General features: G+C 45.9%; 1 protein-coding gene and 1 long non-coding RNA gene across 3 annotated transcripts; both read left to right on the top strand.

The window, feature by feature from the left end:
- The first annotated feature begins 2,971 nt into the window (after positions 1–2,971).
- LOC142404551 (uncharacterized) lies at positions 2,972–7,094 on the top strand. Its single transcript, XR_012773893.1, has 3 exons — positions 2,972–3,078; positions 3,878–3,962; positions 6,873–7,094. It is a non-coding gene; the product is annotated as an uncharacterized LOC142404551 (long non-coding RNA).
- Positions 7,095–9,312: 2,218 nt separating this feature from the next.
- Positions 9,313–23,510, top strand: LOC142421839 (phytanoyl-CoA dioxygenase, peroxisomal-like). 2 transcript variants are annotated; one of them, XM_075527101.1, is made up of 9 exons: positions 9,313–9,547; positions 13,420–13,475; positions 14,025–14,135; positions 14,254–14,284; positions 15,126–15,207; positions 17,004–17,185; positions 18,573–18,722; positions 20,152–20,283; positions 22,454–23,510. In XM_075527101.1, the coding sequence occupies exons 1-9, from the start codon at positions 9,455–9,457 to the stop codon at positions 22,505–22,507; spliced, it is 891 nt and encodes a 296-aa protein (XP_075383216.1). In that variant the 5' UTR covers positions 9,313–9,454; the 3' UTR covers positions 22,508–23,510. The 2 variants fall into 2 exon arrangements, with proteins under 2 accessions (XP_075383216.1, XP_075383133.1); XM_075527018.1 differs by having other exon boundaries at positions 9,316–9,547; positions 14,254–14,419.
- The last annotated feature ends 548 nt before the right edge of the window (positions 23,511–24,058 follow it).

Below are 24,058 nucleotides of genomic sequence, written 5' to 3'. Positions count from 1 at the left end.
CGAGCAAGTGCTGACTTTGCATGGAAAGCGCTTCAGAGTCGAAGGAGTCATTTTTAATTTCATTATTTGTAGACCTGACAATATTTACTGTATTATCAATGATTGTTTTCTTTATTGATAGTAAGGAAAAGTAATTCTTTTTTTGCAATGTGATTGGATGTGCTATAGTGCAACAAAGGTTTTGCAGACCAAAAAGAGGTTCCTGTATAATATTCATTTACAATTCACTATATAAATAACTACACAAATAATTTTTAAATATAATCAAACTAAAATAAACCTCTGTTCTGTGGATGGTAGTGTTTAATACATTTTATATTTTGTATAGTGATTACAAGCCTTTTTTGTTTCTTTAAAATCAGCAGCTGTTTAGTATAATTCTTAGTATTATTTTGTTCTTTGCTCAAATACATTTTTGTGCACGCTTTTGTGATCTGTGTTTAAAATCTACATTGCCAACATTGCAGCTTGAACTTAAGCTTGTTATGCAAAATAAATATTTAATTTTTTTTATTGCTCTTGTATAAGTGCATGAACTTTTTTGATTCCTAGCTGAATTACAAACTGGAAAGAGGAGAAATCCTCCTTTTTTTACTTTATTGCAAGTGTAATTATATTGATAGTTGTTAGTACTCCTTTGATCAATTCTGCAAGCTGTGATGTCCAGTGGTAATCTAGAATATCTCCTCCTGCATGCCGAAGTTGGGGGCAAGTATGTTTATCTCCAAGTATATTATCCACTTTATTTTGTTTATTTTACTTATCAGCACAAAGTTTGCAACGGTTTTGAATTGTTTCCTCTGCAAGTCCTCCTGGCTGTGCCTGCCATAAGCTAGACGAGGGTTCACAAGCAGCCCTGTAAGCGGAACGGACACTGAAACCCATCTCTTCCCTGACGGCACAGTAAGCTGCCCCGTTGCAGCCGTCTCACTGCTAACTCTGCTCTGCCTAGCTCTGCTCTGCCGAGACACACCATGCGGTTCTTCTGCTGGAGGGGACTGAGTGCGCTTCGCTGAACCAGCTCTTTTTAAGCCTCTCCATATTGTGGAACTTGCTCCTTGATATTCAGACCAGGAAGAAGAAAATCTTGGATAATTGTTACTGCTACCAGCACAAATTACAAGGGCTTCTGTCTATGAAAAATGAGTCCCTAGAGATGAACCACTCCTGTGCATCATGCAAGGTTTAAATTTCCAGTCTTGCTCTTAGTGAAGACTCTGTCAAAACTTGGCTCATCTTTTTTCCACTCAGTAGTGTTCTCAACAGACACCTTTTTGCAAAGCCAGAATTCCCCCCCCCCCCCCCTTGTGAGTAGCCTAAACCATGCAGAACCTCACTCTCCTTTTCCCGGAGAAGTCGTCTGCGAGTTGCGTGTTCACCACAAAACCTCAAAGCAGTAACTGAGTTTTTGACTTTGATTTGGAAAAAAAAAAAAAGGTTAGGTTTTTCACAGCAGTTCTGAAAATAAAGCATCAACACCCAGTTGTCTGTGCAAAAAATGCTGATTTAATTCCTTTTTTTTTCTGCCGTTTTGTGAAGTTTGTTCTGTATCCTGATAGAAAACCGTGGAGCTAGCTTCTGTTCATTTTCTTTATGGTCATGGACAAGACTGTCACTACATAGGTTATTTTATTAGATTAAAAAAAAACCCCTAACTAGATCAAATGCATGCAAAACAGTTGAGTACTTCTGCGTGAAAGTAGTTGTTACAAAGTTCTGTTGTATTTCAAACGGGCGTTAGATGTGTGTAAGCTCACCCTGAGCAGAAAAACATACTAGCTGGTAGATATTGGGGTTTTTTTCACTTGCTATGTTGATTAGTTCATCAGCCAGGTGTGCAGCCAACACTTCTCCTTCCCTAGACGTGCCTTGAATGGCAGCAGGTTCATCTCCAAGGGGAAGGGTGTGCGGAGGAAGGTTGCCTAGCCAGCAAGGTGAGTGAAAATTCACAGCCATCGTGCCAACCTTTCATGGCATGAACCGTTTGGATTTTCAGAGGAAAACTTCCCTTTGCAGCTGCTGAAGCCAGCTACAAGCAAAACCCCTCTTGGGTGAACTGGTGGTCGAGGCCTCTCCTGATGTTTCCTGATGGCTGGAATTTACATCCCGAAGTGCTTCCTGGCTTAGCCGGCTGAAATGTGCCGCTGAGTGGGTGATTATTGAGTTGGGAAGTCCTCTGTTAGCATCACCTAATCAGTTAAGGAGTGCCATGATTGGTATAAGAAGTTTTGTGATTTGTGGAAGTTTTATGATTTGTTTTGCTAAAGAAGAGCGTAGCTCAAGCATAAGCCGTAGGAGGGTATATTGTACTGGGCTAGCAAGTCCAAAGGCCTGCAGCTTTAAGCAAGACACTTAAAAGATCTCATTTTAAACAAAGTTTTTTGAGATGCTGGCATCAAAAAGCTGTAAGAAAGCAACAGCGAACAGTTGGTTTTATTAGCTATGTCCAGTCATTTATACAAATGTAATGTACTTCCGTTTGCGTACACAGGTACCTCTGCATGCACCAACTTCCGTCCTGTCTGTATGAGAAGGCTGCTTGTAAAACTCCATCGAAGTTGTGAGAAGAGTGGAGACGGAAGAAAGAATTTAATAATCGGAATATTCGCTAGCCTAAGCAATACATTTGATAAGTAGCATATGTTCTTGGAAAGCTAGTATCTCTTATCTCTCTTTAATACATTGGTTTCCTCAGCCTTTTGCTTTTCCTTTTGCATCAGGGGAAAAATAACACTCTTAAAATTATCTGGGGCAGTATATAAAGTCAGAATAGTTTGGGGTTTTTTTTTTTAGGTATTACTTTGATTTCATGTTTTGCTAGAAATTCAGGACTGACGCTCTTCTACTTAGGAGATAGGAAAATTAGTGTGAATGCTGCAGTGAGAGGGCAGCAAACCTGAGTGCAGGGGGAACGGATGGGCATGATGGCCAGTACTTACAGTTTTATTGATTTTTTTTTTTTCTTTTTTTTCTGAACACCTGGCGAACAGTTGGGAAGAGTCACCTTCTGGGGGTACATCTGCATGCTGACCACAAGATGTGATGGCAACCTCTGGCTGGTGCCTGAAGAGGGGAAAGGTAATAAAATATCCCCTTATTCAGCCTTTAGATAGGCATTTTTCCCAGGCTGGGTGGTCATGACGGAGAAGGAGATCCTTTTGGGGAGCTGTAGGACCTCAGTAGGAGCAACATCTCTTTGACGGAGACTTCTGCATATCAGCTCACTAATTGCTGAGGTCAGCTGGCGTTGCAAGAGCCAACCGTGCAGGAAGAGCTTAGGGTTTTTTAAGCTCATAGTGGTCAGAGCTGGCTGTGATGGATCCAGCTGTCTCTGGTACTTCTGAAGGCATCTGCGTCTTTATGAGTGGGTGGGCACCCACAGTTCAGAAGTCGGGGACAGCTGTGGTCCTGAGGCCCTGTTTCTCATGCTGGAGAGAAGCCAGGCTGCAGTGCCTCAGTAGGTGGGTAGGGGTTGCCCAAAGCTTGAAATTCAGCAGAGGTCAGGAACTAGAGACAGGACTTTGCGTTTGTGGAAGGCAATGCTGCTCAACTTGTCTCTTGACAAACTAGAATTGCACCACAACCATGTGTCCTCCACATGGAGGATTTCCTCTGAGTTGTGTCTAAACTAGCGTTAATCTGGCTTGTTCTGCTGCCAGCAGCAGCAGTTTAGAATTCAGCACTTCAGCACAGGCTTTGCTGCTCCAGACTCTGATTCCAGGTATGTGATTTGTTGCTTGCACCATCTCCAGACCGTGACACTATGTCTTTCCTTCTGTCACCCAAGACGTATTTAAGCTCATGCTGATATTCCAACCAGTGCTGTTTTGTGCTTTTGCTTGCAATGTTGACCTCTTTTCTGTTGTAATTTTTTAAGGCATGAAAAAGCTGTTGCCCCACATCTCCAACCTTCAGAGAGGGGGAAATAGTAACAACAGAAAAATGGTCCTGATATTTCTAAGGTAAAGAAATGTTTCTGTACAGATACACATTTGTTATTGTAGTAGGTCAGTTGGGCAATGCTCCTACCGCCATAGCTGAACTTAGAATAATCTGGTTTGGAACATGTCTTGCAGTCTCTTGGTCCAAAGCAGGGATAACCTTGAGGTCACATGAGGTTGCTCAGGCCTGTGTGCAGTCAGGTTTTGAGTATCTCCAAGGACAGAAATTTCACAAGTCTCTCTGCACCCCCTGTTTCAGTGGCCATCCCCATTCTGCAGAATTTTCTCCTTAACATCTAACTGGAATTTTTCTTGCTGCAGTTTGTGCCTATTGTCTCTGTAAACCTTCAAGAAGAGTTTGGCTGTCTTCTCTATCTCCCCCCATTAGGTACTTGCAGACAGCTGTAGGATCTCCCTGGAGCCTTCTCTTCTTCAAGCTGAGCTATTTTCTCAGCCTTTCCTTGTGCATCATGTGCTTCAGCCCCCTCATTTTGGTGGCTCTCCACTGAACTCGCTCCAGGATGTCAATGTCTGTGCTGGGGAGCCCAAAGCTAGACACAGTGTCCAGATGTAATCTCACAAAATGCCTCATAGAGGGGAAGAACCACTTCCCTTGACCCTCTGGCCGCTCTCTTGCTAATGCAGCCCAGTATGCAGTCAGCGCTTTTCATTGCAAGCGTGCACTGCTCGCTCATATTCAACTTGTCCGTCAAGTCCTTTCCTGCAAAGCAGCTTTGCAGGAAAGGACTTGCAGGACTTTCCTTGCTTTGCAGGAAAGTCCTTTCCGGCAAAGCAGCTTTGCAGGACCCAGCTTGTCCCGCAGCAGGGGATTACTCCGTGCCAGGTATGGCACTCTGCTGAACTTCCAGGGGTTCCTGCCAACCTGCCTGCCAAGGTCCCTCCGAGCAGCAGCCCTGCCCTCCAGCAGTAGGAACTGCTTTCCCTGCTTGGTGTCTTCAGCCAGCTTCCTGAGGATTAATTCTTGTCGAGGTCAGTAACACAGATAAACCAGCATCGGTTCTGCTACCGAATGCTGAGGGATGCCACTAGGAACCAACTGCACTTCGTACTGACGATCGCAGCCCTTTGAGCCCGGCAGTTCAGCCCATTTTCCACCCACATTACAGTCCGCCTATCCCAGGAAGGCAAAAGCCTTCCTAAGGTCAAGGTGCAGGCTGCACATTGCCCTACCCTGGTACGCAGAGCCATTCTATCACAGAAGGCAAGGAGGCTGGCCAGGCCCAATTTGCCTTTGGTAAATCTGTGCTGGCTGTTCCCAATGATCTTGTTCTTGGTGTACATGGACACAGCAAATGCAGGAGGGCTTAACCCATAATCTTTTTGGAGGCTGCGGTCCCCAGATCCTTTTTCTTGCCCTTTGTGAAGACCGGTACGACATTTGCCTTTTTCCAGTCACTAGGAGAGAGAGCAGCCTTGCAGTCATGTTGGCTCCTACAGATAAATCCCACATGGTCCCATGGACTTGAAAGTGCCCAATCTGCTTCAGTGGTCTCCAGCTCAGTCTTCTGCAGTGTGGGTGATGCTTTGTGGCCCCAGACCCCACTGCTTGGCACAGGGAAGCTGAGAACAGACCATGCCAGCAAAGCCCAAGACAGAGAAGACATCGAATCCCTTGACCTTTTCCATGTCCTTTGTCCCTACGTTCCCCCTGTTTTGTTCTCCATTGGGTCCACATTTTCCTTTGCCTCGCTTTCACTGCTAATGTATCTGTAGAAGCCCTTCTTGAATCTTCTGGTGATGAGAAATGAACCTGCGTGTTGGTGGTGGATTTTGTTGTTGTTCTTGTTATTGTCTCATCTACATCTGTTTTCCCTGGCATCTAAGTTAAAAAAGCTAATTTTGTTGAGTTGAAGCAGCTGCCACTTCCCACCACAGTAAATTAAGCTTTCAGAAGGCCTCATCTTTGGAATTACAGTTCTGATCATAATGTGGATTTTAATAGTCAATTGAGATGCTTATTAAATTATAACATAGTGCATTAGGACCGTTCCTGTACTGCTGGAGAAATCTCAATCGTTTAGTTTTTATTAGTTTTGTGATTTAATGAACAGAAAACATTAAAACTAAAAGCCAAATGCAAAACAGCTGTATAAAAATGTTCTACAACATTCAGGAAACTGCCAGACATAGCTGTAAAAATACTTTGTAAGGATACAGCCCCTCTTAAATGCCATTAATTTTAATAAAAAGATGAATGCCACCATCAGTTTTCTTAACGAAGAATCTCTCTCCCTCGTTTCTTTTCCTAGATTCATGAGATTCAGTCTGTACTTTAGTGAAGCTTATCAACGGATTCGAAAATTATTCATTCTGGAGTGTTTTGGGATTGTTGGGTTTTTTTTTTTTATTAAAAATCAGAGTAAGATGCAAAGGACAGGGTTTTTCATATGTGTCCACACACTTCTGCTGTTTTTAGAGAGCATGGCTACACCACAACCAGCAGTCGTGCCATCGATGTTACTGTGTGGTTCTCGGCGCTGCAGCCCAGAGTGGTGCCAGCAACACCTGAGATCAGTCTTTTGTTGTATTAACGTTTGATCGTGGGCTGTATTAGCGTGAGGGTACAAATAAAGGGCAGTCACCTCATCCATCCACTCCATGCCAAGGTGGATGAGGTATCCTGAATCATTTTGGGGTGTGATATAACAGGGTGGTCCAGTGACATGGGAATTACTCCACAAGTCAGTATTACTGAGTATTATCAAAATTACCAGAGAAGCAGTAAGTAAAAAGGAGTAATTGTATTCAGTGCATGGAAAGATTAGGTTTTTGAGGCCGCTCTTGTTTAAAAATGGATATATATGTATGTAAGTGTGTATTATATATGTATAAAAGCATCTTAGTTCTCAAACTGGTAAATCAGTACAGCGAAATCACTAACTACATATTCGTCTTTTTTTTTTTTTTCAGATATGAAAGACACCTTTGCATAAGATTCTGTCAAACACATACAGTGGAAGGAATATCTACATTGCAAACAGGTCCGTGTCAGAGTTGGCACGTGTAGTATTGTTCCGCTTTATCTTTTCAATGGGACTCTTACCTGAATTTTAAAACAAATGAAGATTTACTGAGGTTCCTGTTTCAGTTTGGATTGTGAAGGCAATTGCAGCATATATCTGAATTATAAATAGACCAGTCAGTGCAGTTATAATTAGGACTTCAGTAATAAAACTGTTACTCTAGTTGCCTTTTTTTTTTTCCTTCCCTTCCCCCTCACTTGAATTTGATTTGAGGGACTTTTATTAACTTTCTGTTTACCTATGACTAAGAGTTTTCCTATAGCTCAAGAGTCAAAGGTCTGATTTTGTTGGCAATAAAGTTGTGGGTGCTGTCACTGCTGCTGCTAGTTGTCCCTTCACGGTGCCTTTACGCTTGTGTCTGACTACACAAAATAGTTTTGTCATATGAGAGGGTTTTTTGGGTTCCTATTCTTGTTTATCCCATTTTTGTCAACAGCCTGTGTTTTGTTGTAGCCCCCGAAGGGAGTGACTAACTGCACTGAGCGTACATGGAGCCACTGACCATGAGAACCACAAACGGGAATGCACCCCAGTCCAGGCAGCTGCCACAAATGGAGTATGTAAAACCTGCTCTGGTACACCTTTACTTAAATCATTGGGAGTTTTGCCACTGAGTTTTAAAGGGAATCAGCTTTTAGGTTACAGGTTAAGTTCAGAAGCACTTCCTATCCATGCCTTCGCTTCTGTTTATCTGTAGCACTAACATGCAGCTTAGTGTATTGACAGCTGAGTTTTTGATCCATCAACACGTCACCTCGTATTCCAGCAAAACCTGTTGCAAAATGGAGTTAAGCTTCATAAAGTAGCTGTGATACAGAATTTTGGTGCACATCCTATCAGCCTGAGGCCGCCTGGAGCAACCAGGGGACTTACTCTTGATGGTGCATCTTTGGGAGCAGGGCCTGGCTGGATTGCTCATGCAGAAAGGGTTTATGAGCAAACTGGGCAGGTGTGAAGATCTATTTGCATAAATTGGGTTGGCAAAATAATGCAAATTCTTAGCATAATTTCCTTCCACTGCTGATGCTACTATCCAGCTTATATTATTACAGTGTATTTGTTACTGGGTTTGCTGCCCTCCGTTTACCACTGCTCTCTACTCTCCTGCTCTCTCACCCAGATCTTCAACTTCTCCATCTTCCTGGGAGAGCAGGTGGGAGAGCAGCCTGCAAGGATGGACCTGCAGCAGGCAGCACACTGCCTTCCCCCCCACCTTCATCCTCCTCAGAGCTCTTACTTCTGTCTCTACCTCCCTGCAGTGCTTCGCTCCATCCTGGTCAGAGATGAATCCCCCTGCCCCAGGGAAAGGGGAAAGACTCAGCAAATTCCAGCAGGAGATACCCCATCTTTCAGCAGCATCTGCTGCACAGCGTGGGCCTTGACGGGTGAACTGACTGTTCACGCTGGCGGCACAAGCTAGTCTGAACAGTGACACGGGGGGCCTGAAGTCCACTTTGCAGGAGCGGTGAGGCTCTACAGTGCGGTGGCGACAGGGGACATGTGCAAAGATGACAAAAATCATCTTCTGAACTGTGCTGCAGGTCTTAGTTACAGGGCTGTTTTCAGTCCTTTCATATTCTCCTCAAATGTGTCACTTGATGCACTCACAGTGTTAATTAAGGCAGATGAGACTGTGCTAAGGACAGTATATATTGAAAATGCCATTTCTAAGCATATCCTAGCTTCAGAGGAATGCCAAGATTCTACAGCTTATTTTTTGTAACCTGTATTCGCAGCTGCCCATTTTTTATGCTTCTTCCCCCTCTCCCTACCCCAGGTTTTCCTCTCTGGGCTTTTTTTTTTTTCTCCCTCCCCACCTCCCCAGGTGCTGCACTCCTTCTTTTGCTCCTTCCCCTCTTTTCTTGCTCAAAAGAACCAGAGCTGTCCCAGAAGGCTGGACAGAAGGGCCACCCAGCACAACACCCAGCCTTGGGTGCGGATTTGATGCAGTCTGCAGACATCCCAGATCTCTATCAGTGCAAATGAGGTACTTGGGAAACACGCTCTGACTGTGGGGCTATAAAAATCTCTCCGGACTGGTTCATGGGGGGATGAGGCAAGCTCTGACAGTCTCCTTAGAGACAGGAGATAAAGAAAATATCCGTGCCGGCCTTGGCCGTGGTCTGTGCCCGAGAGCGCCAAGCGTTGCTCTCTGCACAGGGCTGATGAAATCCTTGCAGCTCAGGAACTGCTGGCAGAGAAGGGGAAAAATACGGGAAGGGGGGGACGTGCAAAAGCATGCGCTGAGCTTTCCCCACGTCCGTCCCAGCTGCCAGCAGGCCCTCCCATTTGCAAACCCTGCCAGCCCTTGGCTCCCGGCCGGGTTTCTGCGGCCTTTCTGAGCATGCACGGCTGCTGGCGCATGTGCGGCCAAGGCAAGGGCTGCAGACGCCAACAGGGCCCCGCTCCTCCCCGGCTGTGTTTATAGGGTCAGGCCGGGGACCGAGCGCTCCGGCTGCCCTGGGCACGATGGAGCAGCTCGGGAAGCGGTCGGGGCCGGCGGCTCGGCTGGATGTCATCCTCCGGCACCTCTCCCCGCGGCTGGGAGCAGCTCCTGCTCCTGTATCCTTTCTGATGTGCGGTGGGAAGGGGGTGGGGAGCGGGACGTTGGCCCCGTTGGGGTCAGGGCTCTGCTTCCCCCCCCACCCCAGCGAGCTTTGCACATCGCTCCCCACACCCTGCATGCTTGTGTGTGCATGGGCACCGAGGAGGGGTTCGGTGGTGGTTTGTCCTACAAGGACTCGTGGGCAACGTCCCAGCCCTGTGCCCTGGTTACGGGGTGGTGACGTGCAGAGGGGCCGTGCCCCACGCAGCCCCTCGGTGAGCAGGGATGCACCAGGGCAGCACTTCCCCTGGCAGCCCTGACTGGTGTTTTGGGGTCAGCACCCATCCTGCCCCGAAAACCTCCTGCTGCTGTTGCTTTCTCCCTGAGCTTCAGCCCTGCAAGCTGTCAGTCGTGGGGATGTGCGTCTGATGGGCCAGCTGCCTCTTGGCAGCCCCCCTGGCACATCTCCCCCAGCACTGGGCAGGGGGGTTACCTGCAGTGAATTTTCCTCCTAGCGATTCGTGGCTTTGGGGGAGATAAGCTCTGCAAGCTTAGCAATTGCACAGCAAGTCTCAGACTTTGTTGAGAGGTACAGACTTGACTGGTAGACCAGCAGCAGGAAAAACATCGAGGTTTGGTTTGTGAGTGGGAAATGAGGTGGAAATGTTGGAGACTGCCAGCTTTACAAAAGACCAGAGAAAGGAAACCGGGGCAGAAAGAAGTTTTCACGTTGGTCTGTCCCATGTTTTCAAAAGTTAAATGAAGACTGCCTGCTGACAGGGTTTTTAAAGCTGCTGCCATAGATCTCGCTTTTTAAAAAAAAAAAAAAAAATTTAAAATGCTGCTGATTCTTGGTGAGAGCTGAATGCTGACAGCTTACCTCTGAATTATAATAAATTGTCGAAGAGGATGTGATCGAACAGCATATAGGAGTCTTCAAATATATTAAAAATGCGAAGATAAATGGATAGCAGTTGACTCAGACTGCAATAAGACAAAGGTGCAAGTAGGAACACAAAATTGGAATTAAATGCTAGGAAAAGCACCCTGGTTGTAAGGAGAGAGTAAGTAAGCAAGGAGAGGCGCTGCATAAGCTGTTTTGTTTTCAAATCCAGCTACAATGGTTCTGATGCAAAGAGCTTTGGACAAAAATATGACTAAATTGGGCTGGAACAAGAAAGGTGTGTGGATAAAGTAAACGACAGAATCTAGTAATAGATTTATTTGAGATATGTTACCTCAGTGCAGTGGTTTTGTTGTAATCTCTGGCTTGTTGAATTGGGTAGGACAGTCAATTTTCCTTCCAGAAAATGCCTCTCCTTTTATGAAGGGAGAAATGCCTTAATAGAAGTGTCTTGATAGAGACATAAAATGTAAGAACCGCCTGAAGCCCGCAGGGTCTCTGCACTGCCCTGCTGGGGTGCAGATGTGTGCACCCACTTCTCTCTGCTCAGAGAGCCCTGCAGCAGGGGTTAGCTGCCTTCTGCCGGCTCACCCCGGGCTCTGACCTTCCCAGCCTGGAGAAGAGAGCATCCTGATCCTCTCTGTTTATTTAAAGTTAACCCTGCATAATAGAGAGTTTAATACCAGCTTGTACATAACTAGTTTCCTCCTGTAGTTGCTTTTAGGGATCAGTATATTAGAGATCAGTGTATGTTGGTTGTACTGGTTTTTTGGAAGATGAGTTATTTCTACAGAACAGTGGAAAAACTCTGCCTTCGCAGAGTCCTCCCACATGGCCTTGGGAAGGAGAGGAAGCAGGAGAAGGTAAAATGCGGCAGTTTTTTCTTGGGAGCTTGGTGTAGGAGCCAGAGGGGGGTGCTGCATTGGTAACACCAGCACTTCTCTCCTTACAGGAAGGCAGCTGCAAAAAAGCCACATTCATAAGTGCCTGTAGACCTCCATTCCTGCAGCTGTGAATTCACCTTGCGTGCTGCCTGGTTTGGGACATTGCAAAAAAACAGCATACTAACTGTAGAAGTGAAGGTTTCCTCAAAATGCAGGTGAACAGGGGAGGTTCAGAAAGCAACTGCTCCACTTGAGTGATTTGGGTGTTTGGCTGCTGCTGGTCAAACCCTGATGGTGCTGGCAGAGCAGTGGCTGTCAGGCCAGGACCACCTCACCCGGTGTCTGTGAGATGGTTTCTAAGAGAACTACACAAGTTTATTGTACTTGTCTTAGATATGCAGGAGATTGCACCATCCCTTGAGACTCTGCGAGGAGATGCTTTGGAAAAGCTTCAGGGGATCTTGGACCTTGCTATGCCTGCTTCGGTCTCTGCAAAAGTATTATATTGCCTGTTTGGTTGGCTAACATGTCTGTGAATACATTATTCCCAAAAAGGTGTGTGTGAGGGAAGGGAAAGCTTTAAATACTCTGTGTCTTCACCAAAATGAGCTGCTGGAGGTGGCAGCTCCTTCCCAGCCTGTGTACCTCTTGTTTTCAGTTGACCAAGCAACCCAAACTTGTCCTTTGAGTGTTGCAAGGTGGCAAGAGCAAAACCAGTGAGAGGAAGAGGCACTGCAAAGCCCAGGAGGAAGCTGCTCAAATGGGGTCCAGCTCTTGGTGGACTTGTCTGCTGTCCCCCCATTCTGGGAGGTGGAAGTGTGCTGAGGAGGGCACCACAGCTGGGCTTCAACCAGTGCCTGTGTCCATCAGCTGTCTCTGGACATTTAGAGGCCTGAATGGCCAGGAGTCCCATTTTCACTGAAAATGGAGCTGAAATGTGGTGTGTGGAGCAGTAGTGCCCTCAGTTGTGGAATCCCTTGCTGTGGGACCTGCTGTGGTGGTTTTCACCTGGTCTCCCCATGTTGTCTTCCTTCCCACTCTCTTCCATCCAGTTCTCAGCACCTTTTCCTCCCTCTGGCTCATAATTTTTGCTACATCCCTGTCCATGTGTCGTGTTTCTTCTCCCACTGTATGTGGCTCTTGACCAGCTAACGTTTAAGCTTCCTGGTGTAGGGACCATGAACACAACTGTTGTGATGAAACCTATTTCTTATTCTGGAAGCATGCATGCTTTCGTGGCACGCTTAAGAGGTAGCGGTGAGCAGTAGAGGAAAGTCTTTGGTTTACATAAAACCCTGAAGCACAGGGGTCTCCAAACATGCATATGCAGACCCAGAGATCTGCATGAAAACGTTATTTTTTTGTCCTTGTCCCTGGTGACGCTTCAATACCATGCACAAAGTTCTTGTGAGGCTTCATTAGCAAGTGGGATTTAATTGCTCTGTGGATGAGAATGCCTCTCTCTGCATAGGAGAACACAACTGTGTTTATTCAAACCTGTTGAAACGAGTTGAGGTGGAGGACAAGCCCACAGCTCTCCCCTCCTCGTGCTCTCCTTATCAAGTTTGGGAGGGACCTAATCTCTGCAGTAACTGGAGAGAAGGTGAGGGTTTGCACTACTGCATGGGAATGTGAAGTCCCAGGTTCACCCCATATGACTTCTGGCTCCGAATTTGGTGCACTGATGTTAGGAGGGGAGAGATGGAGAAGCACCTCCAGGAGGCAACGCAGGGTTTGGGTAGGTTTGGCTACTCTCTGGAGCATAGAGAGGGAAACTGGGCAAGTAAACATCTCCCCTGAGCATCTCATTGAGTGTCTTGTTCTGGGAGATGAATCGAGGCCCGTGGACTACTCTGGAGTCTCAGGCATTTTGTACTGACTTCTATATGCGCAGACAAGGCTGTACTACGCTGTTATTTTATACTTCTCTGCCAGATGTGCTACTCTGAAGGTGGGAAAGGTATTTTTAGAAGCAAAATAAACAAGAACATGGATTGAATGTCCAGCACAGCACTTTAAGATGAATCACATTGTGGGATTCAGGATGCATGTTCTTCTACTCTATTGTGGTTGAGTGTATATTCCTTAATTTCTATCCCAGACAAGTGTTCCTACTTCAGCCCAAGTTAGTACTGTTCCTCAGCGAGGGAGGTTTCGGTAAGCTGTATCTTCCTTTATAGAGATAAAAAAAAAATAACCTGCAGAACTCAATTCTTTTTTCCACCCTAGCACACATGTTGATCACCGGACATTGTGTAGCCTTTCATTTTGCAAGGTTATATTCTCCTTTGTTTTAACTGTAGTTTAATAAAAAAGCTTAACCATGCATCTTGAAAATAGTCTGAATGGATAATCTGACTGCAGAGACTATTCTCGTGTGCCTCAGTATCTCTGTTGAGAGTAAAGCTGCTGAGGACCGATCCCAGCTTTCCTGCTCCTTCTCCACTTTGCGAGGGCATGAGGGGGATGCTTTGAATTCTGCCGCAGAAGTAGTGGGTGGCTGTGGACACACCATGCTGGCTCTGCTGGGGCGTGGGAAACACTGCATGCCCGCAGAGCCGAGGTGGACATGCAAGTGGGGAGGGCTTCTCACCAATTCTCCCCAGCAAGCCACTGATCCCCGTGTGTCACCGTCTTCCTGCTGCATCTGCTGGGTCTCCTGTTGTTCTGCCAGCCCTACTAATGTGTTTCTCCTCCGTGTCTCAGCTATACCCTGGACAACGATGTCCTCACTACAGAGCAAAGACAGTTCTATGAAGACAATGGGTATCTGCTCATTAAGAAGCTCGTTTCTGATGAAGACATTGAGCGCTTCAGGTACAGGGCATTTGCCTAAGGTGCTGGGGGGTCCTGTGTGCAACAGCATCCCGAGGGAGCTCTGGGAAGCTGGATGAAGCTGGACTCTCCCAACATGGACGTTCACTCTGCTTTGCAGGAAGGAGTTTGTGAGGATCTGTAAAAAAGAGGTGAATCTACCGGGAGCTATGATTATGAAAAACGAGTCCCTGAGATCCCAGTATGGCCAGTCTGAAAAAGTAGTTAATAAAGTGCAGGACTTCCAGGAAGACAAAGAGTTGTTCAGATACTGTACTCTGCCAGAGGTAAAATTAAAAAACCAAACCAAAACAAAACAAACCCAAAACAACAAAAAGGGGGATGGTGGTGGAAGAGCCTATATGAATGTATCTGTATTTTAATGCCTATGCAAAGAAGATTTTTTTGGTTCTGCTAAAGCTATATCCTTTATCCCGTAGAGCCCTTATATGTCACTCCCATAAGTACATATATGAGGAAGGAATATCAAGCGATCTTTTAAGACTGTTCTGCATGAACACGGGATGGATGGTACTCGGGGCAGAAGACTTAAAGCAGCGCTCCTCTGCTCCTATGGTGCAGAGCCCGTCAGGAATGCAACTAGCCCAAACTGTGCCAGGCTAGTAGAACAGATCGGCGACATTTTCTGAATGTCTTTTATCCAGGCAAAGCATCTGCTCTCTGGGCAGGTCCAGCTTGGTAGCCCATATTCATGTTGTGGCAGACAGCCATAGCTTTGTGGAAGTATGACCCTCCCCATCTTTTCAAGCCCACCACCAGCCTGCTGCACCATCTTCCATCGCGGCCTCCTACCACCGTGCCCGTTGGTGTGCCATGCCGGATCCTGCCTCCTGTCCTGCATACCTCCATCCCGACCTCCTCCTCCTGTACCCTAGTTCTCAGCCAAATATCCAGGTCCCAGTGCTTCCTCAGCAATCTTTCCTCGTCTTCCATGTTTCTAATATTTTTTTTCTAATGTTTTCTTCCCTGTAGGTCCTCAGATATGTTGAGTGCTTCACAGGGCCAAACATCATGGCAATGCACACCATGCTGATAAATAAACTTCCAGATTCCGGTAAGGAAAACTTGGATAAGAGGGAAATAGAGAAATTGTTGTGTGTATGCTGTCTATCTAGCCAAAATTGAACTTAGTGTTTTAGAAAAGCTCTTTGAAAAAAATGAGACAAATTAAAACCAAAGAACTTTGAAAATTTACGAGGCCACTTTGGTAATAGTTTGTTTTCTTTTAACCATGGCTTAATGAGATAACATTTCTTGTCTTTCAATGTTCAGTGGATGTTTGTTTGCTAAAGATGGTGGTGGTCTTGGCTGCACCACTCACGTGTTCAGAGTGGGCAGGCGAGCTTCCTATTCAGCCAGCCACACTTGCATAAAGGCCAGGGTTTAAAACATCACATGCTTTTTAAGCTCGACTCTTCAAATGTGTTGAAAACTTGTGCTTCCGTGGACCTCAGTAAAAGGCAATAAATACAGAGATCATCCTTTGCTTGGAGTTTATACGCTCCTGACCTCACTGACAGTGGCTGCACACTCAGCGCTTTGACATGAAGATACTTGAATAGGTGCCAAAAGAAGGATTTTGAAGCCTGGCTTTGGCTCCGGCTGCAGGAAATTGAGATCATAATTTATACAAGGGTGATGGGCAGGGAGAGAGGAAAAGAACCAGCCTAACCATATGACAGTTTTTCAAAGTAGCTTTGACTCTGCATAAGCTGTTTCGGTTTAGTGAAGTTGAGACCTGAGCTCCGTTTCTTATTCTCAGGTGTGCAGCTTCTGAGCAGATACATAGTACACTGAGTTATTAAAATACTGAGTTTGTTCAAGTCATCTCCACTTGTCATCTTAAAATACTCCACAGAAAGCTGTGTCATTTTGGTTTGGAAATTCAACAGGGGACCATACATTTTTAAAGTAAAACCAAAACAGTAACAGACAAGAAATGGGAAGCTGCTCTGTATTTGCAAGGTCTCCATTCAGTATCTTTGAGGAGTACTTTAGGAGAGGTGCAGATCTCAGGAATTTTTCAAGGCTGCCCAAAGTCTAAATAATATGGCAAATGAGGCAAGTGGAAACATCCTAACTATACCTATTTGAGGAGCAAACTCAATGGCAAAATAAATATATAAATAATATATAAAAGGCTGGTTTGGTGTGGATGATATGTTTCCATTTCCTTAGTGGGAAAAGAAGTAACAAACAAAACTTCAGGAATATTTATTTTTGTTTAGACTTCATGGAAAAAAGCCTCTAGGGCAAAGGCTAATAGAGTGCTGGGTAGACTGTCTGGGGATGTTGCAGCCCATAAATTGAGATTTATTCTTGTTTTTTTTTAAAAAAGAAGGCTAAATAAATGTGTTGGGTGCAGCACAGACAGGGTTGATTCTGCTTGCAACACAGCGACAGATCAAGTGACTACAGACAGCACGGCTGTTTGAAAGTCTTTGTACTGGGAAAGGTTTGTGCAGCACCGTGCTGGTTAAAGTTCAGGAAACCGGAGAGCAGCCAAAGTGAATGGTGAAAACTTGGCAGAGGGTTGTTGGTGAAGGCCAGCAAAAGGAGTCTTCTGAGGGATTGCACAGCCAGGCAGCTTCCTGGCATTCACTGTGTCCCTGTGCCATTGCTGACCCAAGAGCCACCACTGTGCTCTTGGTCCATCTTGGGATGGGGTGTAAGCTAACCCATTTGGCTTCCAAGTCAGTGGAGGGCTGGAGCAGACACTGAATACACAAGGTCTCTCCAGTGGCAAGCAGCAGCTTCTTAGGACGTGTTACAACAAGTGCAATGGTTTAATGGGAAGGAAAAAGCCATGTCATGTTTGATGAGGTTGAAGGTTTTGAACCTGTGTTGCAGATAAACAGACTTTTCTCCACCCCATGCATCAGGACTTGCACTATTTCCCCTTCCGGCCTGCGGACTGCATTGTGTGCTCCTGGACCGCCATGGAGAGGGCCGACCAGGACAACGGCTGCCTGGTCGTGCAGCCAGGGACGCACAAGGAGCCTCTGAAGCCTCACGGCTATCCAAAGTGGGAGGTAGAGCAGTATGGGGGGCTTGGGAAGGGCATGCATGAGGGGACCACATTTTGGCTGGGGAGGGCTCACCATGGAGGGATGATGCGCAGGTCAAACCTGAGGTTTTCAGTGATGGTTTTTCTGTTTACGCCAACTGTCGTGGTTTAACCCCAGCCGGTAACTAAGCACCACCCATCCGCTCACTCACTCCCGCCCCGATAGGATGGGGGAGAGAATCGGAAGAGTGAAAGTGAGAAAACTCTTGGGTTGAGATAAAGACAGTTTAATAGGGAAAGCAAAAGCTGCACACGCAAGCAAAGCAAAACAAGGAATTCATTCACTCCTTCCCATGGGCAGGCAGGTGTTCAGCCATCTCCAGGAAAGCAGGGTTCCATCACGCCTAACGGTGACTTGGGAAGACAAACGCCATCACTCTGGACATCCCCCCCTTCCTTCTTCTTCCCCAGCTTTCTATGCTGAGCATGACGCCATATGGTGTGGAATGTCCCTTTGGTCAGCTGGGGTCAGCTGTCCCAGCCGTGTCCCCTCCCAACTCCTTGTGCACCCCCAGCCTACTCGCTGGTGGGGTGGGGTGAGAAGCAGAAAAGGCCTTGACTCTGTGTAAGCACTGCTCAGCAGTAACGGAAACATCCCTGTGTTATCAACACTGTTTCCAGCACAAATCCAAAACAGAGCCCAATACTAGCTACTGTGAAGAAAAGTAACTACCCTAGCCAAAACCAGCACAGCAAACACTGACTTGTTGCTTCAGGTTGGCCTCACTGCTTGGTTGGCCTCACTCCATGTAACCTGGGTAGATTTGACTCTGTTCCCACCTCCACCTAGAAATTGTCCAGCACATTGTGGCGTAACAGCATAAACACGTGCGACTGTTTTCCACTGCCTTTGCCAAGTCTGAGGACTCTTTCTCCTCTTGTGAATTCGTTCCTGCCTGGTGAGCATGTGTACTGTCCCGAAGAGAGGAAATTGGATAGTAAACAACTGGATGCAATTAAATATCAAGCGGTATCTTCCTCTTAAGAACGGATGTTTCCTGAGCTGGCCTGGCATTGGTGATGGTTATACGGGGAGCAGAAGGCTGAACCCCAGTGGTGGCATCAGGCCACACTTGTGGGATTCCCCAGTGCTCTTCTCTGTTCTCTCCAGCTGGGAAATGTTCTTAATTGTCTGAATTCAGCTTCAGAAAACTTCAAAAAGTATTATTTTGCTGTACGTCAGGCTTGAAGTAGGAAGACTTGTAAGCAAGCAGGCAGGCTCTTAGTTGGGCATACCAAATACACTGCCCAGAGGAAAGCAGATCAGTAGCTGTCCCTGCTGTCCCTCACACTGAGAATCGGCGCTTGCTCTAATTTTAACCGAGTGATTTCAACTCAGCCTTTTTTTCTAGGGTAAAACCAACAAACTTTTCCATGGGCTGCTTGACGAGGATGAGAAGACACCCAGGGTTCACCTTGTCATGGAGAAGGGAGACACGGTGTTCTTCCATCCCCTGCTCATTCATGGCTCTGGGATAAACAAGACATCAGGTTTCCGAAAGGTAGGAAACTATCTCTTGATACAGATTTTGATATTTTTGATTTTTTAAAATTGATCAAACTATCTCCCCACTTTCCAAGCTCATGAATATGTGGATGAACTTTTAAACGATTTTTTAGCTTCCTAATATACTTCTACACTACCTTTTTTATTTTTTATTTTTAAACATCTCTGTCTTTTGGGAGAAGAGCATGCTGTGGGACTGCTTGAGAAAAACAAAGCAGGAGTAGAAATTAGATGTTGAATCTATGTTTGAAGCCTGGCTGGCTGTACTTGCTTTTCCAATAGCTCCCTTCCAGCTGTCCCAAATACCAGGAGCTTCTCTAACTTTCTTCTCCCTGCCTTCTTGGTATCTCATCTCTGGATAGCAAGAGCCTCCATCATCCAATAAATAATATTAATTTATATGATAACATGACCCATTTTTCTATTAAAGATTTGATTACGCATCACCTAGTTGTTTTGCATCATGATTGTTTAACTGAAAGAGGAGAAGTGCCCTCCTTTGGAGGCCTGATCCTTTCTCAGAAGTGGATTCATCCAGGCACATAAGGGAACTGTAGCCTCTAGTGTAGCCACTAGTAGCAATGCAGATATTTCCCCTCATGCACTGCAACACAGACGGCTCTATTTTTATTTTGTTTTGCCTGCATCAACTACTACGTGGCCCATTCTTTCAGCCCCAGTAGCAGTTTACTGGTGTGGAATTCTTTCCTCCTGCATTCCTGAAAGCAGAGAGGACATCAGGTACTGAGAGTCTCTGCTGGCTCTTTCCTGGCTAGTGGAGCAATAGTCCTGTTCAGTATCCTGCAGAAACACAAGAGCTTCCTCATACTGTGCCAAATCCCAACATTTGTCTGCTTTTGGGGTAAATCAGTGGGTGTCCTGGAGCTCTCTGAGCCAGGTTATGGTCTAGCACCCTTTGAGATCTGGCATGATCTCGCTTGCAGTTGGCATAGCTCATGTAATGAGAGAACAGCTTTTTCTGGTGGGGCATTTCTGTTTATTTCCTCTAGACTCTGCTTAGGCAAGAACTGATTACAAAATAAGTAGGTTGATGTGACTGTCTGGGTGCAGAAAGTAAGAACCCTTAAGGAACACCCAGGTCTGCTCCAACCCTGACTTTCCCTATTCCCACTCTATTTGCTGATATTCTGAGATCAAGTAGTACAGTTCAAGCTGGGGGAGTGTTTGGGAGAGGAGGGAAGGAAGAAGAGCATGTCAGCAAGCAAGAGTATTTCTCCAGCAAGAGTATTTCTCCAAGGGGACAGTCTCAGGAGAGCAGGAGTGCTTGGAAAGGAGGAAGGAATTTGCTGACATGATCTGTAAGGAAGAGGTGTGGTGTCCATGATCTGGGATGCATGAGATTTTTTTCCACCAGTCATTTGTAATCGATGTGGTAGTGAGTGATGTCTGGTTTCCTCATGCAGAGTATAAGCTGTCACTTTGCCAGCTCAGAGTGCTACTACATTGACGTCAAGAACACGACCCAAGAGCACCTGGAGAAAGAAATGGTAGAAATGGTTCACAAGAAATACAACACGACTTCCGTGGAACTCAGGGTAAGACTTTGCTGTATGCCCTTTGTTACAATCCAGGTCAGTTCCCTTTCCTAAGTTTCTCTTGTGTGACAGATTTGTGCTTTTTGGTATGCCCAGTTTGGCAGATCAAGCTGTGCCAAGCAGAGGTGCTTGGCAGAATAAAAGACCTGATGTTCAGAGGATGACCAGCAGGCTTTTTTAGGGCCTTTTTTGCTCCTAAGGCTGCTTCTTGCTACGCTGGGGAAGTGGCCTTGCTCTCTGGGCAGCCCCTTCACATGAAGCCCCTTGAGCTCTAGAAGTTCCTCCTCCAGCTCTGCTTGCCAAAATGGGTTTTGTGAGCACACCTTGAACCCTTCCAGTGCCGGCTGAGTTGGTGGAGATTAGATCAGCACTTCGTTATGCGACTGCGACTGATGTTGTAGCATACGTGAGGAGGAGCCACAGACTGCTGTCGTGATGGCTCAGCTCTGAGGCTGCTCACATGCACTGCTTACTCCATTCGAGGGGGTCTAGGCTTTGCCCCACTGGGTAGCAGTGGGGAGGGCTAACGTGGCAAGGCAGGAATAGGGTGAAGTCTATGCAAGCTTTGCCCTTCACTGCATCTCCTGGTTCACGGTTTGTTGTGGGGAGTGTGCCTGAATCAGAGCTTTTTGCAGTTATATTTGGACCACATGATGTAAATAAGATGTGGTCATCGCTTGCCCTGAATTCGCAAGTATAAGAGGGTGCAATAAATTCAGTGTTTGTCCACGGTTTGTATGTCCACAGTTCTTACAGTTTCCCCTCCTAATGGCAGGTGGATTTTCCTTTTAAAACAAGTAGCCACATCTGGCTGCAATAGTAGACTGAATTTTTTTGGTTAAATATAATCCCATGTCAATTGTTTAGATGTGAGGCTACAGCAGATATGTCAGCAGCGATATACATCTGCCTCAAAAAAAAAGGGGGGGGGGGGTAATGGACTCTTGCTGAATAACTGAAACCATTGTGTAAAATAAAAAACAAAACTAAATTCTTCAGGGATTCAGCCACTGAAAGAAAAATAAACCTTGTTACTGGGTTGGAAATGTTCTGAATTTCTTAATCCGCAGCAGTTCCCAAACACGTGCACAGCCAGTATCAAGGCAGTAAAGTCTAGATGTAATAGGCAGTGATTTTCTTTTAAAATTTACATGTTTTACAGATATTACAATATCTAGGGCATTCTGGAGGAGAGGACTGTCTTTTTCACTTCTGGAGTTTTTGTTTTGTTTTGTTTTTCCCCACAGGGTGTCTGGGTATGGTGGGGTGTCCAGCTGTGTTTTGCAAGCCTGATCTTACATGTTGTCTGTAAAGTTACAGCTTGCTTGACTTTTGATTCCTGAAGCTATTTAGGTACACAGTGAAATCCAAAGTGATGCATAGCGAGGCTCTCTCCTTCTCGTGAGTGGAAATGAGAGTGCGCACATACAAGCTTCAGATGAGTCTGTGTGTTTTCATGTAGCTTTAAGCTTTTTTAACCAGAGTTGGAGCTTTCTCCCAGAGAAGTGTCCAGCTCTTATATTTCACCTTCACAAGACTAATGATAAGAACTAAGTAATCCTCACACAGGGAAACTGAGGTAGGAACTTGCCCAAGACTTTCCTCCGTGAAGCAAACAGCAGTGGTCTGCTCTCTTTACAGTCTGCAGCAATGCCTGCCCAGCACCTGATTTCTGGCTAAGGGCTTGCATTCGTATCCATTATTTCCTGCTGGTTTCTGCTGCACAAGCAATATCACTTGCTCATGGGCAGCAGTATGCAAGGTGTAGTCAGTCAGTGAGCTTTTTTGATCACCCACAGGCACACAAGGGAGGCACTGTGCGCACAAGCAGGCAAGGGTGACTTCTACAAGGATAATGTTCTCTGTGCTGCTCATGTTTCCTTTTCCGCTGCCTTCCAGAATTGAACCATGGGCATCTTGCAGTCCATGTCACACCTGCAAACAACCTGTTTCCTGGGGGTGGAGGTTGCACCTCTTTCTTAGTCAGGGCTGCATTTTGGTTCTTGATATTTAGGATTTGAAAGGATATTCAGTAAGTGTTTTGGTATGTTTTTACGGGTAGGTAGCTAAGCTGACAATGCTGTATCTATTTCCATCTCTAAAGTGGAGTCCTGATCACTGTTTTTGCTGGCCCTTAAGGATTTTCCTTTGTCTCATTTTTGTTTTGAAGGATATTTGGAACTTCCGAGCACGGCTTGTGCAAGGGGAAAGAATTAACCTGTAGAACAACCTCTGGAGAGCAGGATGGAAAACACGTGCCTGAGAACGAGCTTCTCTGATCGGCGAGTGCAGACTCTGCCTCGGCAGGCAGAATTGTGTGCTTTGTTGACCTCTGTGTTGGTAACTTAGCCAAATGCTGCGTAGCAAAATCATTTATGCTAATACAAAATAATTGCACTGAGGTTGAACAGCTGATGTACGTCAAAGAAAACCTAACCTAGAAAAACAGAGATTTGCTGTGGTTATCTTAGACAATTGAAGAATTAAGGTCTTGAAAGAACACTTTGATTTTCTTGATGTTTTCATTCTTGTTTTTTAAAAGTTTCTCACATGACGTGCCTTTGGAATGATGCTATACTAACATAAGATTTTATGCAGCAATTTATGCAAGGGTATGTTTTTTGACGTTTCCAACTTCCTTTTCTATGCAAAAGAAATAAAAAGAATCAGAGTTTCATGCAAGCCCTCAGTATGAGCTCACATGGGAAGTCATTACTACAGCTGATGAAGATGGGGATATTGGTACCCAGCAGAATCAACGGTGTAAGGAACTGGATAAAGGGGAAGCAGCAACCACTCACATTAAAAAAAAAAAAGGGATTGATGGGCTGGAACATGATCGCTAGTAGAGTTCCTCAAACGTGACCTTGCGTGGCATCATATCTTACCAAGCAGCACTGGCACAAGTGAAATATGTGGCTGACAGGGTTGGGAGCTACTGGACCAGCAAACCAGCCTCTCATTGGCCTTGCACAACCAGTCCAAGCCTGTGTGAAATGAGGGAGTCCTCCTTTGAGTCTGGTGGGTCTGGGAAAAGGTGTCTTTTGGTGCTGCCAGGTCGGGGAGGCGGTCAGACGTTCCTCAGGATGCACTGGGTGGCAGGGTGGAGCGACGTGCACTGAAGTGATCCTCTTGCCTTTCACAATGTTTTTCCTTGCTTTCTGAAAGATTCTTTTGCTTTCAGAATTTATTTTTTGAAATACAGATTCAATCAGAGCAAAACTGTGTTCGCGGGCTGTGTTATATTACTTCTGCCGCTCAGAAATTCTGGCAGTGGGTGCGTTGCTGAATACCCCGAACAATCCTCAGCTCTTTTCCACTTCCCCCTTCCACCCAAAGAAGGTGCCAAAACAGCACCAAAGGCTGCAGTGACAGGCTCTTGCGGCTCCTTCTGCTCTGTTATCTTGCAGCTCAAGAAGTCACTCAGGCGAGACAGGAGATCAGATACAGTCCTGTCCTCAACCCACAAGGCTCAATGGTGGATTGCCTGGACAAGCAGCTGCAAGTCGAAGCTGCTGCAGTCATTTCATACGTGACAACGTAATGCAGAGGAAGGGTTTGTGCCTCTTCCTCTTCCTTCAGCGTCTCTGGGTTTTCTTGTTTGTATGCTTTTTAAACAAGGCAAGGTTTGACCATAGTTATTGCGTTGGTCCTAAACCCTTGGTGGTGGGGTGAGGTGTCTGGGCTGTGGTTCCCACCCGGAGACAGACGTATCCTCTTGGTAGCCTCTGGTTTGACCACAACACCAAGAAGTCTGATGAGGGGGAGACTTTAG

This window comes from Mycteria americana, chromosome 1, assembly GCF_035582795.1.
Source record: "Mycteria americana isolate JAX WOST 10 ecotype Jacksonville Zoo and Gardens chromosome 1, USCA_MyAme_1.0, whole genome shotgun sequence".
NCBI lineage: Eukaryota > Metazoa > Chordata > Aves > Ciconiiformes > Ciconiidae > Mycteria > Mycteria americana.
The sequence above is the reverse complement of the archived record's forward strand: the minus strand, read 5'-3'. Positions and strand labels throughout refer to the sequence as shown.

Excerpts from the sequence above, each read along its gene's own strand:
- LOC142421839 (XM_075527018.1), top strand. The coding sequence starts at position 9,455 with ATGGAGCAGCTCGGGAAGCGGTCGGGGCCGGCGGCTCGGCTGGATGTC. Across the intron at positions 9,548-13,419 it reads TGGGAGCAGCTCCTGCTCCT|ACAAGTGTTCCTACTTCAGC; the intron begins GTATCCTTTCTG and ends TTTCTATCCCAG. Across the intron at positions 18,723-20,151 it reads AGACATCAGGTTTCCGAAAG|AGTATAAGCTGTCACTTTGC; the intron begins GTAGGAAACTAT and ends TTCCTCATGCAG.